At 40.8% G+C, this 17,709-nt stretch overlaps 1 protein-coding gene across 3 annotated transcripts in view; it reads left to right on the top strand.

The window, feature by feature from the left end:
* Positions 1-17,709, top strand: part of LOC139583682 (dihydropyrimidine dehydrogenase [NADP(+)]-like) — a 201,471-nt gene that overhangs the window by 110,898 nt on the left and 72,864 nt on the right. For 2 of the 3 annotated variants that reach the window (XM_071415018.1, XM_071415020.1), the window contains 3 exons: positions 108-272; positions 3,861-3,929; positions 15,742-15,825. In XM_071415018.1, coding sequence (XP_071271119.1) covers positions 108-272; positions 3,861-3,929; positions 15,742-15,825 — 318 coding nt within the window. The remainder of the gene's footprint in view (positions 1-107; positions 273-3,860; positions 3,930-15,741; positions 15,826-17,709) is intronic. The other variant, XM_071415019.1, reaches the window with a different exon arrangement.

Below are 17,709 nucleotides of genomic sequence, written 5' to 3'. Positions count from 1 at the left end.
TCCCTAGCTTTTGTTCACTAGCTTTTGTTCACTTTTGAAGTGCACTTAATGGTTTTACTCTATATAACTACTATAACATTGTTTTGTTGCTCTCTTGTTCCGTATAGGACTTGGTGACCAACGTGTCTCCCCGTATCGTGCGTGGGACGACCTCAGGCCCCATGTTCGGTCCGGGACAGAGCTCCTTCCTCAATATCGAGCTGATCAGTGAGAAGACTGCTGCCTACTGGTGCCAGAGTGTTACCGAGCTCAAAGCTGACTTCCCCAACAAGGTAAGTTACTGCCCTATGTGCCTTGATCAAAAGAAGTGTACTATAGGGACTAGGATGCCATTTGGGACACACTCCCACAGTATATCTGTCTAATGAGCTTGTATTGAAACAGCAGAAGGGAGTGCCATTCGTTCAAGGTGTTGCAATGTATTGCTTTGTTTATGCTGGATACTGCAATGACAATGACAACATGCTTTTACCCTGCAAACAAAAATTGGTTATTAGGACGTCCCCGGAACGTCACGAAATGGTTGGCTTAAGTCATGAGGACGTTGTGTCATGGTCCTGTGGACATTTTTAGGATGTTCTTGGGATGTTGTGTCATTGTAACCTGGAGGTTCTGTTTAGTTCCCAGTTTGTTCTGGGGATGTCCCCATTTCGGAACTTTGTTTCATGGTCCTCCAGGGGATCATGACACAACATCCCGAAAACATTCTGAAAAAATCCTTGGGGACATCCCCAGAACAAACCGGGGACTAGACAAAACCTCCAGGGGGGACCATGACACAACGTCCTGACCACTTTAGGCAACCATTTTTGTTTGCAGGGACGTTTCCTTGGGACCATCACGCAATGTCCTGAAGACTAGTAAAATGACAGTCCTGAAAACGTCCTTAAAAGATCCTGACATGGTCTTCAGTGATGTGCTGGTAACTTACAGTGATTTACACAAATGTCCCCCAGGGAATGGACCATCATGCGACGTCCTCTTAACCATAATGAAACATCCCCTTGTGGTCATTGAATGTCCCATATATAACTTCCTATCAGGACCAAATAGGAACATTTTCATAAAATACCTTATAATAACATTATACTGTGACCAAACCGGGACCTGTACTGAACATCCTCTTATGGTCCCGAGGTTAACGTCATGTGTTAATGTTCCAATTAACAGAACATCAGAGGGATAACTTCTCGCAAAAACCCTTAAAGGGACCTAATGGGAACGTTGCCTAATGTTCTGAGTACGTTCCGTGTTTGCTGGGTAATTTGTTAATTTCTAAGAGTTTATTGTTCTCCAACTTTTGGAAACTCCAGATGTACAGTATCAAAGGATTCATTGATGTTCCCCTGACCATTGTTAATGAAAGTCTGAGAGGAATAATGTCACTGATGCCCTGCATTCGCTTCAACAGCTATTGTTAGGTGGATGAAAAAAGACGGTGTGAAATGCCTCTTGTGGTTTTTAGATCCGTCATAGTGTGTTTCTCCTCCCTAGCCCTTTCACAGATCCAGAATGAAGCAGGACAAAGCACTGAGCTCCGTGTTTCCCTGTAAATTAGCGCTTCTGGGATATGTTTCATTGGAACACAAAGGAGCACGGGGGGTGCTATGCCTGTGTGTGTGCGTGACCAGACTGAGCTCTCTCTCAAACTGTACCATGACCTGTAAAGCACACAGACAGAGTACTTTTTTTTTTTTACCTGACAAACAGTGCACCAAAGGAAATACTGGCCTATTTGCCCTTCCAATTACCCCAATAGCACCTAGCTTTTTAGGTCAGAGCAGTCTGGACAAATAGCCCCGATTGAGGTGCCGTCCACCAAGTGCCAAATGTGTTCTCATTATCCCTAGTGGTGCTAATGGAGTGGAGTTAAGGAGAGGGGGAGGGAGCGAAAATTGTCGCACATTTTCCCGTGGGCTATCGGCTGATTCGGCTCTAGGTGACAGTTTCCAGGTGATGTCCGGTATCTCCATGGATACCATGGTGTTGTTAGCGGTAATGGGGAAGAAGAAGTCATTTCTGTAGTGTATAGCTCAGGGCTCCCTGGCTCTGTGGTTGAGCTGATAATAACAAGATGATCCTCTCACACACACAAAGATGGGCATGGACCATGCACGCGCATATTCAAACACACACATTCACACAGCATCAGATGGTTTGCAGTGGATGTAACTTGTTTAGACCGTGCAGTGCTTTGGTACTGTGTTGTTGAGAGAGACACACACACACACACACACACCACCAGTGCCATAGCCGTTGAGATACCAAACAACATCAAGGACAACTATTCAGTATAATTGTACATTTTGCTTTGTTTTACCATCTCAATTTTGTGTGCTTCATCTGTAGTTACAGTTTCTCTAGCCACACGAGGAGAAACTAGCTAAGCCGAGTCGGCGCACCCTCTCATAACATCACCTATGAAAGTTGAATATTCCTGTATACAGAAAGCTCCAATATGACTAATATGTCAAGCAGGGCCTGCATATTGGTCATGGTAAATGTCATGGAGTCAAGGGGAGCTTTCACTTTATTTGCACAGTTAAATCTAGGTCTATTTAAACCTTCATTAAACCACAGCAGGGCTGGAGTTGCGTCTTGGTGTGTGTCTGTCTGGTGTGGATTGAGGAACCTTCATGCTGTACCTGGCTAGAAGGAGATTTATATCTACTAGATATTTGTCGCTGGAGGGGGCTCAGCCTTTCTGTTTAATGTCCTCCCCTGGATCCTAACTCTGTTTTTAGAAGGCCTGCTGTTGGAACGAGTAACATTAACTGTCTTTAACAACTTTAATACTTAGTACAATAATATAGTGTAACAGTTAATATCATGGCAAGAAGAGAGGAAGCTGTACAAGGCGGTCACAGTACTTGATTAATAGCTACTTAGCATCAGCATTTACTTTGAATTCCTTATAGTGTTGATACAGAAGGAAAGTTGTAGTGTGATCTAATACACACACACACACACACACACACACACACACACACACACACACACACACACACACACACACACACACACACACACACACAGTTTCCAGACAGTTATAACACAAAGCAGGCACATCAGATATATGTGGTCAGGAATAATGTTCCTCAATATCTCCAGAAGACGTCCTCTGCCTCCCAGCCAATGGGTGTAGTAGCTCTTACCTCTTTGTGGATTGGACCCATCGGGTATCCTCAGCATCATGTCTATACATCATGGTCCTTTTTATTTCTGTGATTACTTAAAACCGGGAGGCAATATTAAGAAGCAGGGGCCTATATAACCTGTTTTATAGAGGGCTTATTGTATGTCTGGAGGAGAGAGACCTAGTCTAATCCACTCAGAGCCTCCTGCAAATACATGTGTAGGATCTTAATTTGATCTCCCTGTTGCAAGAGAACTTTCCTGAAATGCGGGACATTTTAAACTTTTAGTGTATCTAAGGTTTAAAAAGGAAGAAGAAAAGGAAGAAGTTTGTCATTTCCACTTTTCAATTTCAGACTTGATTTTCCCTAGCAAAAATGTATCATAATAATCCATATTTCCATTTCCTGCAGGATAATTTTCCTGCTGTAGCAAACTGACTCAAATTAAGATCCTACATCTGTACCTCTCTCTGGTGTTTTTATTGTTTTAATAACGCTGGCAAGCAGACTGGATTTGTCCTGATCTTATAAAATTATAAATATTGATTTTGTGACTGAGGGAGGACAATGCCGGTGCTTCTTAAAGATAGGATAATGGCTGCTCCTCTCAGATCTGTTTTCTAATGTGTTGAAATGAAACTTTTAGTTTGAGACGCAATGGATTTATCACTTAGTTTTATATTATTCTTCTCTTTTCTTCTTTGTTCTTCTCTCTTTCTCTAGGTCATTATCTCCAGTATAATGTGCAGCTATAACAAAGCTGACTGGACAGAGCTTGCCAAGATGGCAGAGGTAGGTCTTAGCAATATTGATTTCTTTCTTCAAATGTAAAATCCTAAATGCTGGCCAGGAATGGTTATAACTTTATTTCCGGTACTGACATGTTTATAATTGTCACAACTAGCATAGCTTCTTTCTCTGTGTCCCTCACTTGGGTTATATTTGTGGAATTTGATTTAGATCTTCAGACCAGGCAGAAAGCCACATCCACTGCAAGTGTTTAAACACCCCAAATATTGAATGAGAGGGATGTAATCCTGGATTTGGAGTGGGTGCAACATTTAGTTAAATGTTTATCTGCCCTAAACCTGTGGTAGGCTGCCAAGTGGCTGTAAGCAAGGAGACAGATGACACTGTGGGAGTGAAACAATGATGGAGGGAGGGAGGGAGGGAAAGGAGGGAGGGGATGTGGATATGGAAGCTTTTACAGGCCAGACATCTCCAGGCTCACCCATATGTGAGGTTGGAGTGCTCCAACTCTCCCCCCTTCCCCTCTACCCTCCCTCTTCCCCCATTCCCCTCCCAAAGCTTCTTAAACACGTCCCTGATGGCATCCAACACTGACACTGACAAGGACAAGGTGTTTCAAACATGTGCTACATGGCTGTGGGGTTTCTTTTTTTAACCAACAGAGAACTGATCTAGCAGTGTTCTCTTTTGTGTTTCAGGGCGTCGTCACACATAGTTCTGAGCTATAGTTCCAATCACAGTTTGTTTATTTGTTACACAGTTTTTTTGTGTGTGTGTGTGTGGGGGGGGGGGTCTGGTTGGTTTCACATTTGCCAAATGTTAAACGAACTGAAATGCCTAAAGAAAATGATGTGCTCATGCAACCATTAGTTTCATACATCAATGATCATCATGGAGCATCACTTGTGTGTCCCAATCATCATATTTCGCTTTGGTCTTCCATCAACATGCGGGAGGAAAACAGTGAAACAGCCGCTCTAACTGAAACGTGCATTGAATATTAATTAGCCTACATGTATATCCCTGGTCTCCACTAATATGCATAGGATGCGCTCAGAAATGAGCTGCTACTCACAAAATGTTTCAGAGATATCAAGTTATGATAATGCGTGCATTTTATCAAATGCTCACATTCAAACAACCCAAAATTCTGCTCGCCTCTGGTTCCTTTCCTGTGTTTGGTCCAGACTGCGTTCACACCTGCAGCGAACCGTACCACGGTATGAATAATAACGGACTGAGACCACCCTTTTTGAGCGAACCACAGTGCATTGTTTGGTGCGTGCCTGAGTGTACATGGAGTGTTCACACCAGTCTAAACGAACCAAACTAAGGGGGTAAACACACCAGAGTTTGGAGAAACCGCTCCAAAACAATTTGGTGTGAAAGACCCCTGAGATAAACTGAGGTAGCTAGGTGTAGGCATACCGTGGTTACGTCAGGTTTAGCAACTGCTCAACTAATCAGAGTTGACTCGCATATCTCAACCGCTTAATTGTGCAAAAGGAAAATGTCAGAATGTAAACCGGTTTAACAGCTCAATGTGTTAATGCCGCTATTGATTTCATTGATGCGTCACTCTCTCTCCTACCTCATTTAAAACAACCTGTCAGGCTTCCCCCTCCATCCCCACCTCCCCAACCATCATCATCACCATCAGATCTCCTAGAATATATTTGATTTAAAGTATGTGGTATGCAATTTTATTTTCCTTCCCTTCTCCCTCCCTTAATAAACCCTCCCTCCTCGTCTCACTTTAAGAATATTATTATCATAGTTATTCACTTAGCATGCCTCCTTATCCATGAAGAATTTATACAGTCATAAAATAGGATTGAGGATAACCCAGTGAAACCAGCTATGCAGGATAAGTACCTTGGCTAGGACTATGTCTGTGATATTGCACTTAGGATTTGAACCCTCCTCCACCCATTGTACCAAGGCCAGATCCCTACACACTTCTCCGCAGAAGAACCCAGAGGGGTCCGAAGGGTTGAAAGATGCCCTCTAGCCATGACTTTACATGGGGAATATTTCATTTTATTTTCCTTCTGTGAAAAGCCCTTGTTGCAACACCAGCACAGATGGGAGCAGTAGGGGGATATAGTCTAAATCGGGAGGTTGGAAAGAGAAGGGGTTCGGTTTGGTGAATGGTCCAGGTTCGGCAGCAACACACCTCAGGAGGAAGAACCGTTAGAACCGCTCTTTTATTCTTCTTCATCACATCTATTGTGCGTCTATTTAACTACCTGTAGCAGTGGAAATATGAAATAAAAGCTGTGTTGCTATGGCAACTCCGTTTTCAAGGAAAGTCAACCATTCATTTCCACTTTGAAATCTGTAAGAGAACACTTAACACTGTTCCTTGCCTAAGGGTACTACTTAAAAGTCGTTTTTTTCCTTCCTCGCCCTCCTCCTTACTGAAGTGTCAATCTGAAGTGAAACATTTCCCTACTTTCAACTGTCACTCCAGTTCAGTCAACTTTCCTCTTTTTCCCCCCTTTCGTTTCTCAGTTAGAAATTCCCAGCTTTGGAGAGGAAAGGTTGTATCATAGCTATGTGCTAGAGGCTACAATTCCTAATGTAAAATTCTTACTGTGAGACATTCCTATTTTATTCAATACAAAACAGATAAGAGAAGAAAAAATGGAAACATTGGATGGTGATGGTCTATGAACGCCTTAACATTAGAACTGCCAAAGCCGACGCCCACTGCCGTTGGATTTTGTCTTTAAAATAGATCTGCCATTTTGAAGGCGACGTCCTGCTCCTTCCCTGACTTTTCCTAAATATTTGTATTTTACATTGCTCAGTTGTCAGAATTTTTAAATCACAAACAGAAAATGATTTAGGGGCTGCTTATCAATTCTTATTATATATACACTACCGGTCAAAAGTTTTAGAAGGGTTTTTCTTTATTTCACTATTTTCTACATTGTAGAATAATAGTGAAGACATCAAAACTATAAAATTTCACATATGGAATCATGTAGTAACCAAAAAAGTATTTTATATTTGAGATTCTTCAAATAGCCACTCTTTGCCTTGATGACAGCTTTGTACACTCGTGGCATGCTTTCAACCTGCTTCACCTGGAATGAAGCTTCAGTCTTTCCAACAGTCTTGAAGGAGTTCTCTCTGTCTCCTAGAGATGAACGTACTTGTTGGCTGCTTTTCCTTCACTTATCCCAAACCATCTCAATTTGGTTGAGGTCGGGGGGGGGGGGGGGGGGGTTGGATCAGTTTAATATTGCGGATAGATTGTTGCTTCCATCAATGTAATTGTCTGCAATTCCCCATATATTTTTGGGGCAAATATATACATATCTATATACATACATACATACACATATCATTTAAATACAGTTGAAGTCGGATGTTTACATATACTTATGTTGGAGTCATGAAAACTCGTTTTTCAACACTCCACAAATGTCTTGTTAACAAACTATAGTGTTGGCAAGTCTGTTAGGACATCTACTTTGTTCATGACACAAGTCATTTTTCCAACAATTATTTACAGACAGATTATTTCACTTATAATTCACTGTATCCCAATTCCAGTGGGTCAGAAGTTTACATACACTAAGTTGACTGTGCCTGTAAACAGCTTGGAAAATTCCAAAAAAGTATGTCATGACTTTAGAAGCTTCTGTTAGGCTATTTGACATAATTTGAATCAATTGGAGGTGTACCTGTGGATGTATTTCAAGGCCTACCTTCAAACTCAGTACCTTTTTACTTGACATCATGGGAAAATCAAAAGAAATCATCCAAGACCTCAGAAAAAAAGTCTGGTTCATCCTTGGGAGCAATTTCCACATGCCTGAAGGTACCGCATTCATCAGTACAAACAATAGTACGCATTTATAAACACCATGGGACCACGCAGCCGTCATACCGCTCAGGAAGGAGACGCGTTCTGTCTCCTAGAGATGAACGTACGTTGGTGCGAAAAGTGCAAATCAATCTCAGTACAACAGCAAAGGACCTTGTGAAGATGCTGGAGGAAACAGGTGCAAAAGCATCTATATCCACAGTAAAACGAGTCCAATATCGACATAACCTGAAAGGCCGCTCAGCAAGGAAGAAGCCACTGCTCCAAAACCGCCATCAAAAAGCCAGACTACTATTTGCAACTGCACATGGTGACAAAGATCGTACTTTTTGGAGAAATGTAGAAATGAAACAAAAATAGAATTGTTTGGCCATAATGACCATCATTATTTTTGGAGTCAAAAGGGGGAGGCTTGCAACCCGAAGAACACCATCCCAACCGTGAAGCATTGGGGTGGCAGCATCATGTTGTGAGGGTGCTTTGCTGCAGGAGGGACTGGTGCACTTCACAAAATAGATATAATCATGAGGGAGGAAAATTATGTGGATATATTGAAACAACATCTCAAGACATCAGTCAGGAAGTTAAAGCTTGGTCGCAAATGTTTCTACCAAATCGACAATGACCCCAAGCATACTTCCAAAGTTGTGGCAAAATGGCTTAAGGACAACAAAGTCAAGGTATTGGAGTGGCCATCACAAAGCCCTGACCTCAATCCTATAGAAAATGTGTGGGCAGAACTGAAAAAGCTTGTGCGAGCAGGGAGGCCTACAAACCTGACTCAGTTACACCAGCTCTGTCAGGAGGAATGGGCCAAAATTCACCCAACTTATTATGGGAAGCTTGTGGAAGGCTACCCGAAACGTTTGACCCAAGTTAAACAATTTAAATGCAATGCTACCAAATACTAATTGAGTCTATGTAAACCTTTGACCCACTGGGAATGTGATGAAAGAAATAAAAGCTGAAATAAATCATTCTCTCTACTATTATTCTGACATTTCACATTCTTAAAATAAAGTGGTGATCCTAACTGACCTAAAACAGGGAATTTTTACTAGGATTAAATGTCAGGAATTGTGAAAAACTGAGTTTAAATGTATTTGGCTAAGGTGTATGTAAACTTACGACTTCAACTGTGTATATACAGTGGGGAGAAGAAGTATTTGATACACTGCCGATTTTGCAGGTTTTCCTACTTACAAAGCATGTAGAGGTCTGTAATTTTTATCATAGGTAGTACACTTCAACTGTGAGAGACAAAAATCCAGAAAATCACATTGTATGATTTTTAAGTAATTAATTTGCATTTTATTTCATGACATAAGTATTTGATCACCTACCAACCAGTAAGAATTCCGGCTCTCACAGACCTGTTAGTTTTTCTTTAAGAAGCCCTCCTGTTCTCCACTCATTACCTGTATTAACTGCACCTGTTTGAACTCGTTACCTGTATAAAAGACACCTGTCCACACACTCAATCAAACAGACTCCAACCTCTCCACAATGGCCAAGACCAGAGAGCTGTGTAAGGACATCAGGGATAAAATTGTAGACCTGCGCAAGGCTGGGATGGGCTACAGGACCATGCTTCACAAAAGTACTGAACCTTTCTATTCTCATAGTTTCTACAGATTGTAAATTAAAGATGAACATTTTTGCTAAATTATTTATTATGTTATTGATCGATTGACTGTGATTTCAAATCTCGCAGTATTGCTATCTTCAGTGTTAGTTTTAGGTAAATGTTGCAATTCTTCAGCCATTCCTGGATCTGTGACCAAAAACAAGCTACATATGGACAGTACCAAAATAAATGATCTAATGACTCTGCCTCCTTGCAGAAAAATCTGCAGAGCTGGGAAGACTGTATCCCCCATATATATTTAGCATTATTTTGGTTGCAAGATTTTTGTATAATAATTTAAATTTGAAGTTTTGAATCCGGTGTCATGGAATCGGTACGTCGAAAATCTCTTCCCAACTATTTTGCAATTTATATGGCACAGCTGTCAATTTTTGGGTCCTTAAATGAAACTGGTATATATTTATCAAAAAAAATTTAAACCATTTTTGGTCTCTAATGCAGGGCCGACAGACAAGTTCCTTACTTTTACCCTTTCCACTTGCCTCATCCATTTTTGTGGGAATGCTGTAATTAGTTGGTTGTAATTTTGGGGTAGAGCAGACTGTTAGCTGCATGTGTGACATAACTCCACCAGTCCTATTTATGATGTTATTTACAAAGATTATATTTATTTATTTATTTTTATTAATTAGTATATTTGATTTTAACCACAATATTTGTTGTATTATTTGTTCTGTCTTTTCTGGTTGATTAAACTGAAATTGCAACCAACTTTCTAAGGCTTGTTTTTTTTTTTAAGAGAGATTTTGGAGATTATTTCATTTTCATATACCCGACAGTGAGCAGTTGTAATCTGAATAAAGGGAAAAAGGCCATTCTTGAACATGGGGTGAGACATTCTTACTAATTTTCTAGAGAACCATTTTGGATTTAAGTATAACTTTTGTGTGACTGATGCCTTTAGTGAGAGGTCTAATGCTTTAATATTTAATAATTTCTGCCCTCCAAATTCATTCATTATATAAATAGGCCCTTTTAATTTTGTCTTGCTTGCCATTCCAAATAGAATTGAATATTTTTTGTTCATATAATTTAAAAAGCAGGTCACTAGGTGTAGGCAAAACCATAAGCAAATAGGTCAACTGATATGACTAAGGAGTTAATCAGTGATTTTTCCAAAAATAGACAGGTATTTTCCTTTCCATGGTAGCAAGATCTTATCTATTTTTGCTAACTTTCTGTTAAAATTTATTGGAGTGAGATCCTTTCTTTCTGGATATGTATACTGTCCACATCCCCGTCAGACCATTTTATTGGTAAACTACACGGTAATGTAAAAGTTGAATTTTTTAGTGATCAAATACATAACATAGTACACTTATCATAATTTGGTTTTAATCCAGAGAGGTTATAAAAAGTATCTAGATCCTCTATGAGGCTGTGGAGGGATTCTAATTGTGGTTTTAAAAGAAAGCATGAATCATCAGCGTACAATGACACCTTTGTTTTTAAGCCATGGATTTCTAATCCCTTAATATTATTATTGGATCTAATTTTAACAGCTAACATTTCGATGGCAATAATACCTAGATATGCCGATAGTGGACAACCTTGTTTTACTCCCCTTGACAGTTTAAAACTTTCTGAGATGTAGCCATTATTTACTCTTTTACACCTAGGATTACTATACTTTAACTTTTAACCAGTTTTATAAGAGATTCTCCAAAATTGAAATATTCCAGGCATTAACTCCAGTCATACTTTATCAAAAGCCTTTTCAAAGTCAGTTATGAAAACCAGGCCTGGTTTCCCCGATATTTCATAGTATTTTATTGTTTTCAGTATTTGTCTTATATTATCTCCAATGTATCGTCCATGTAAAAAACCTGTCCGATTAGGATGAATAATATCTGACAATACCTTTTTAATTCTATGTGCCAAGCATTTAGCTAGAATTTTTGCATCACAACACTGAAGTGTAAGAGGCCTCCAATTTTTTTAATGGACTGGATCTTTATATATACCACTTGGATCCTGTTTCATTAATAATGAAATCAGACCTTCTTGTTGTGTGTCCGATAATCTACCATTTATATAGGAGTGGTTAAAACATGCTAAAAATGGTCCTCTGTGTATATCAAAAAAGGTTTGGTATAACTCCTCTGGTATGCCATCCAGTCCTGAAGTTTTCACGAACTTAAAGGCTTTAATTGCATCAAGAAGTTCCTCCTCTGTAATTTGGCCTTCACATGAGTCTTTCCGTACAGATGTTAATTTTACATTATTAATAGGGGAAAAATCCATAACATTAGCTTTGGTTAGTGGAGATGGAGGAGACTGAAACGAAAACATATTCTTAAAGTACTTTACTTCCATGAGTGACTTCATCATTTGTAACAAGTTTCAATAAAAAATATTTGGTAGCATTTCTATGTTGAGAATTGAAAATGAATTTTGGGTATTTTTCCCCATATTGCATCCAGTTCGCTTCATTTTTTATAATATAATCACTCTCCTTCTTGGTCAAATAGCCCTTACACAGCCTGGAGGTGTGTTGGGTAATGACCCTGTTGAAAAACAAATGATAGTCCCACTAAGCCCAAAACAGATGGGATGGCGTATCGCTGCAGAATTCTGTGGTAGCCATGCTGGTTAAGTGTGCCTTGAATTCTAAATAAATCACTGACAGTGTCACCAGCAAGGCACCCCCACACCATAACACCTCCTCAGTGCTTCATGGTGCGAAATACACATGCGTACATCATCCGTTCACCCACACCGCGTCTCACGAAGACACGACGGTTAGAACCAAAAATCTCCAATGTCCATTGCTCGTGTTTTTTTTGCAGCAATTCGACCATGAAGGCCTGATTCACACAGTCTCCTCTGAACAGTTGATGTTGAGATGTGACTGTTACTTGAACTCTGTGAAGCATTTATTTGGGCTCCAATTTCTGAGGCTGGTAACTCTAATGAATTTATCCTCTGCAGCAGAGGTAACTCTGGGTCTTCTATTCCTGTGGCGGTCCTCGTGAGAGCCAGTTTCATCATAGAGCTTGATGGTTTTTGCTACTGCACTTGAAGAAACTTTCAAAGTTATTTTTCCAGATTGACTGACCTTCATGTCCTAAAGTAATAATGGACGGTCGTTTCTCTTTGCTTATTTGAGCTGTTCTTGCAATAATATGCACTTGGCCTTTTACCAAATAGGGCTATCTTCTGTATACCACCCCTACCATGTCACAACACAACTGAATGTCTCAAACGAATGAAGAAGGAAAGAAATTCCACAAATTCACTTTTAAGAAGGCACACCTGTTAATTGATATGCATTCCAGGTGACTACCTCATGAAGCTGGTTGAGAGAATGTGGTTGAGAGTCTGCAAAGCTGTCATCAAGGCGAAGAGTGGCTATTTGAAATATAAAATATACCTTTTTGGTTACTGCTTGATTCCATATGTGTTATTTCATAGTTTTGATGTCTTCACTATTATTCTGTAATGTAGAAAATAGTAAAATAAAGAAAAACCCTTGAATGAGTAGGTGTTCTAAAACTTTTGACCGGTAGTGTATATATTTTCTACAACTATTACTTCATTAAGGGGGCCACGAGAAATGCATTTTTTTTTCTGCTTGTCCCTTTGTGGTGACAAAAAGACAGACCGATAGACTGTGTCTGTCCTTAAGGCACTTTTATGGCTCATATCTTGTTCCTAATACCCGTGGAGATCACACCAACATTGATGCTCTAGAGTCTGTGACGGTGCTAGGTTATGTTTCCCTTATCAAGTTGTGGGTTGATAATCCATGTCAAAGGCAGTGTCAGGTTGCATAAATATCTGCTTGGGGCCTCTGTCTTGGTTATGGAGCGTATCCGTCCATCCTCTAGAAGCTCTCCTTCTTCCTGGTCTCTCCTGGATCATGATCCCTATGTACAGTATCTGTCCCATATGGCACCCAATTCCCTTAATAGTGCACTACTTTTGACCAGAGCCTTATCGCCCCTGGGACAAAGTGTATAAATATTAATGCAATGCTTGGCCTTTATTTCCTATGCGCATGGCCTGCTTCATAAATTGCGCATTTACAATGTATACAGCTGGAGTAGAGCCTAATTCATAATTGGGTTAAAATGTATCTATACTTCAGTCTGTGCTTCAGTCTCTCTCTCGTGTGCACGGCGTGCGTGCACTTTTTGACGGGTTTAAGATGCTTACAGCTTTGACAGTGTCGTCCCTTTTCTCGATGTTTCTTTCTGTTGTGTGTGTTGTTTGTATGCACCCCTAAAATGCAGGTCCTAATATGGTACTGCACTGTCCCTCATAATGGTTCTAAATGATCAGTGATGTGCGGTCAGAATAGGCAGGGTAGACAAATGTTCATTCTTTTTTGTTATTTCATGTTTTTCCTCAATGATTCTGGTGTTTTTTATGCTAAAAAATATCAACATTTGCTAAAACTGCATCCAAATCTCAGGAAAGGCGCCTGGGTATTCATGTCTTCCTTCCCGTCCGTTCAAATCGTTGACTCACGTTCCTGACTCCAGTCACTGTTAATGGACAGGGTCAGCATATGCCTCGCTGCTTTGCCTAGCTTCGTTCGTTGCAATGAGCTGATTTCATATTTTGCACATGTGCATTGCCTTATCATGTTGTGTGGATAAGCCTGGGGTAAGCTCTGCACATTTGGGCGTGTCTACATAATTTGGTGCTCGCATCCCTCGAACTGAACAAAGCTAACTAGGTCCATGTTGGATTTCCATGGAAAACTTGGTATAATTCAGAGGGAGACCAACACCTATACTTTCTGATATTCATGAGGGGAAGGTACAGAAAACTATCCGATCGAATGCATCACACTCGGCCTGACAGACACAGCAACCTGGAGCAGACAGCCGATCAGAGATGAGAGGAGAGGAATGTTCTCTCTCTCTCTCTCTCTCTCTCTCTCTCTCTCTCTCTCTCTCTCTCTCTCTCTCTCTCTCTCTCTCTCTCTCTCTCTCTCTCTCTCTTCTCTGTCCTTCTCTCTCTCTCTCTCTCTCTCTCTCTCTCTCTCTCTCTCTCTCTCTCTCTCTCTCTGTCCTTCTCTGTCTCTCTCTCAATTTAATTTAAATTCAATTCAAATTGATTTATTGGCATGGGAAACATATGTTTACATTGTCAAAGCAAGTGAAATAGATAATTAACAAAACTCTATCTAGCTGTCTCTCACTCTTGTCTCTCTCTCTCTCTCTCTCTCTCTCTCTCTCTCTCTCTCTCTCTCTTTCTGTCTCTGAGCTGGGGGGATGGGATGAAGACATGTCTAACAAACAGTCTATGCTCTCTGTTCTCTGTTGTGTACAGGATACACTCCCCTCATCCTTGGCTCTCTAAACTGAGCCCACAATATCAAACACCTCCCCCAACCATCTTCCTTCACATATCATCGCAAAGTTTATTATGATCTGAAATGAGAGAGAGAGAGAAAAAAAGACTATAGAACAAAATAAATCCGCCGGCCACCCCCTCCCTTTTCTCCATGAAGGGCTTAAGGAAGAAGGGTGAAATTAAACATGATTGATAATTGGCTTTGGGGATCCCGATGCATTATGACCATGTTGTGACTGCGTTTGGGCCTCAATTGACCATGAAATGTGCACTTTGTAAGGCTAAAATGCTTATTATTCTTTTCTCTCTCTCTAATGGTTGTCAGTCTGAGGCCAAATCATAAATCCGCAGCTGGAGACTCTCTGGCAGGTTTGTGGAGCTGTTTGTAATTGTTTAAATCCCTCTTGTGATGTGTTTTAAAGCCCCCACGGAAACGTAATTGCCTGTCAGATGCCTTTCCGGCTCAGCCGTTGCTTCTCTCGCCGCTCTTCTCTCGATGCGTTCGCTCGACGCCTCTCTCTCTCTCTGCCTCTCTCTCTCTCTCTCCCTCTCTCTCCACCAGTCCATGTTACAGTGTCATCTGATGCCGATCCATGCGGAACAGTTATAATTTGTCTCATCTATTTTAGGGGCCTCTTTTTCCAGTCTCCATTGTTTTGCATTGAATTGCATTTCGGTAAATGTACAGTGTGTGTGCATCTTCAGTACATCTGCAAATCCGCATCCACTTCATGTTGTGGTGTTGGTGCGTGAATAAATGGAATATCAATCCGACATGGTGTAACACTGAAATGCACTCAAGTGAATGAATTGTTAAAAGATCCGTCCCTTAACCGAATTCATGGGAGAACATTTTGGGGTATGAAATCTGCCCAGGTTTTTGACATAAGAAATCAAATGCACGTGAATAATATTGTAGCTCTTGGTTTTTCCAAAAAAAGGAAAGGTGATGGCATCTTCCATTTAAAAAAAAAATGTGTTCATGGTGATCATTTGTATAAACAAAACAAAAAAAAGCTTGTGATAACGATCTGGTTCTGCGTGTGTTATTCTTTCAACAGGCCTCAGGAGCTGATGCCTTGGAGTTGAATCTGTCTTGCCCACATGGTATGGGGGAGAGGGGCATGGGACTGGCCTGTGGGCAGGTAAGCCCTCAGCTCAACTACTGTGTGCCTGTGAACGAACACCTTTTTGACTGACTGACTGACTGAAGACTCAACTCTACTACTGACGTTACCATAGTGCACGCCTCACTGACTTCTCAACTATTGTAAGCCTCAGTGCAGACTTCAGACTCAAAGACTGCACTTGACTACAAGTTGAAGTATCGACTACACACCTATTTTTGTGAACATCTGGTTAGATACAGCTCTTATAAAATTGAATGATCACACTGTCAGATACACCAGACAGTCTGCTTTCTAATGGACTCTGTCACAGAGAAACACTATTCTACCACTACAGCTGAGCTGAGTCAACAACTCCTCTCTGTTGCTCTGCTACTGACTACTACTGTACAATGCCATGGTGGTGACTGATAAATAGCATTCATCATATCAGTAGGTCATTACATCAGCAGTGTGGAGGTAGTTCAACATGGCTGATTTTAGAAGATTTTCTGATCGAGTAGCTGTAACTCTATGACTGTCTGAATATCTCAGTGTGAGAGTGATTATATTCAGGGTGTGTAGAATCAGACTCGAAGGTGGAGCTATCCACTTGGGTGCTTTTCCCAGTGTAGGAGGAGTAAAAGGGGGTGCGTGATCTGGTTTGAGGTGGGACGCAGGCAATGAAAACCACTGAAGGAGTGAGTTGGAGCGTTTATTCTGGTTTAATGGAGACTGACTCCACTCCAATGGAGCGTTGATTTCTCATCAGCGCCCTCCTAAAATACACATCTTTCTATAATTTCACATTTAGTTGAAACATTTAATGATTGTAATAATCCATACGGGACAATCCTTCTCTGACTTGGCTTCTGTCAAATGAGATGCTGCATTGTCTGAGTTTAATGTAGCGTTTGGTTAAACGGTTTGAGTATGTGACTGTAGTCAACACTTCTATTTGTTCGCTTGATGCATGTCATCAGTATGGAATATGAGATGGGATGGGCAGATCAGTCACCAGGGAATATAATGTAAGTTTAAATGAGCCTTTGGCTGTTTGATGCATTACTGCTCTTTTATTTGTATCTTTCATTTTTTTAAGGACATTGCTTCTTTTATTATTTAACACCAACCGTAGACCATGGTGTCCACCGGTAGACAACCACACACATTACCTCACACTGTCTAAACTCACCGTTTAATGTCAGCGACGATATGTGAGAACCTTCTTTTGCTAGCAGCATATCTAAATGTTTACACATTAGCCTGTCTCTCTGTGAGGGTCAGTTGTGCTTTTGACTTGAACATGTGTGACACGGCCTGTCATCTAAGTGCTCGTAGCCCGGCGGTGCGGTGGTCAAGTCAGTAACAGGACTCTCTACCTATCTGACTCTCTAACACCACCATGTCTTAACGTTAAAACAAGGTCATTAAAACGCAGAGTAGTGCTGCTCTGGAAGAGGACGGAAGGGGCCTTTTTTAAAAGCCCGGATATCACAGAGTATCACACCTCTCCGCTCAGGAGGTTAATACTAACCCTCATCAGTTTACAGCACGGCAGGCAGGCTGTTCTGACTTTTAACGGGGTGAAAAATATGTCAAAGAGTTTGATATTCCGTACGCTGATTGTATTGGGATATTGCAGCTTTACAGCTGTAGTATGCTGTAGTGTAGCTTGTAGCCTACCAATCCTGCCTAGGGTTGATCTCAAGATGCTCTGAGCCTCCACTTAGCTCTCATTTTGGATGGGAGCAATACGATGTATCCTTAGGTACAGGATACCATGCCCTCTGTGTATGTGGATGTACAGTACGCCTGTATATAGAGTGGGAGAGGAAGGTTTAGCTTGTAGCTCCACATCACTAATGATGAAACAAGTCTGCTATAAACAGCACAGTGACTAAAGCAGTGTGATATACAGTA

The sequence above is a fragment of the Salvelinus alpinus genome, chromosome 8, assembly GCF_045679555.1.
Source record: "Salvelinus alpinus chromosome 8, SLU_Salpinus.1, whole genome shotgun sequence".
NCBI lineage: Eukaryota > Metazoa > Chordata > Actinopteri > Salmoniformes > Salmonidae > Salvelinus > Salvelinus alpinus.
The sequence above is the reverse complement of the archived record's forward strand: the minus strand, read 5'-3'. Positions and strand labels throughout refer to the sequence as shown.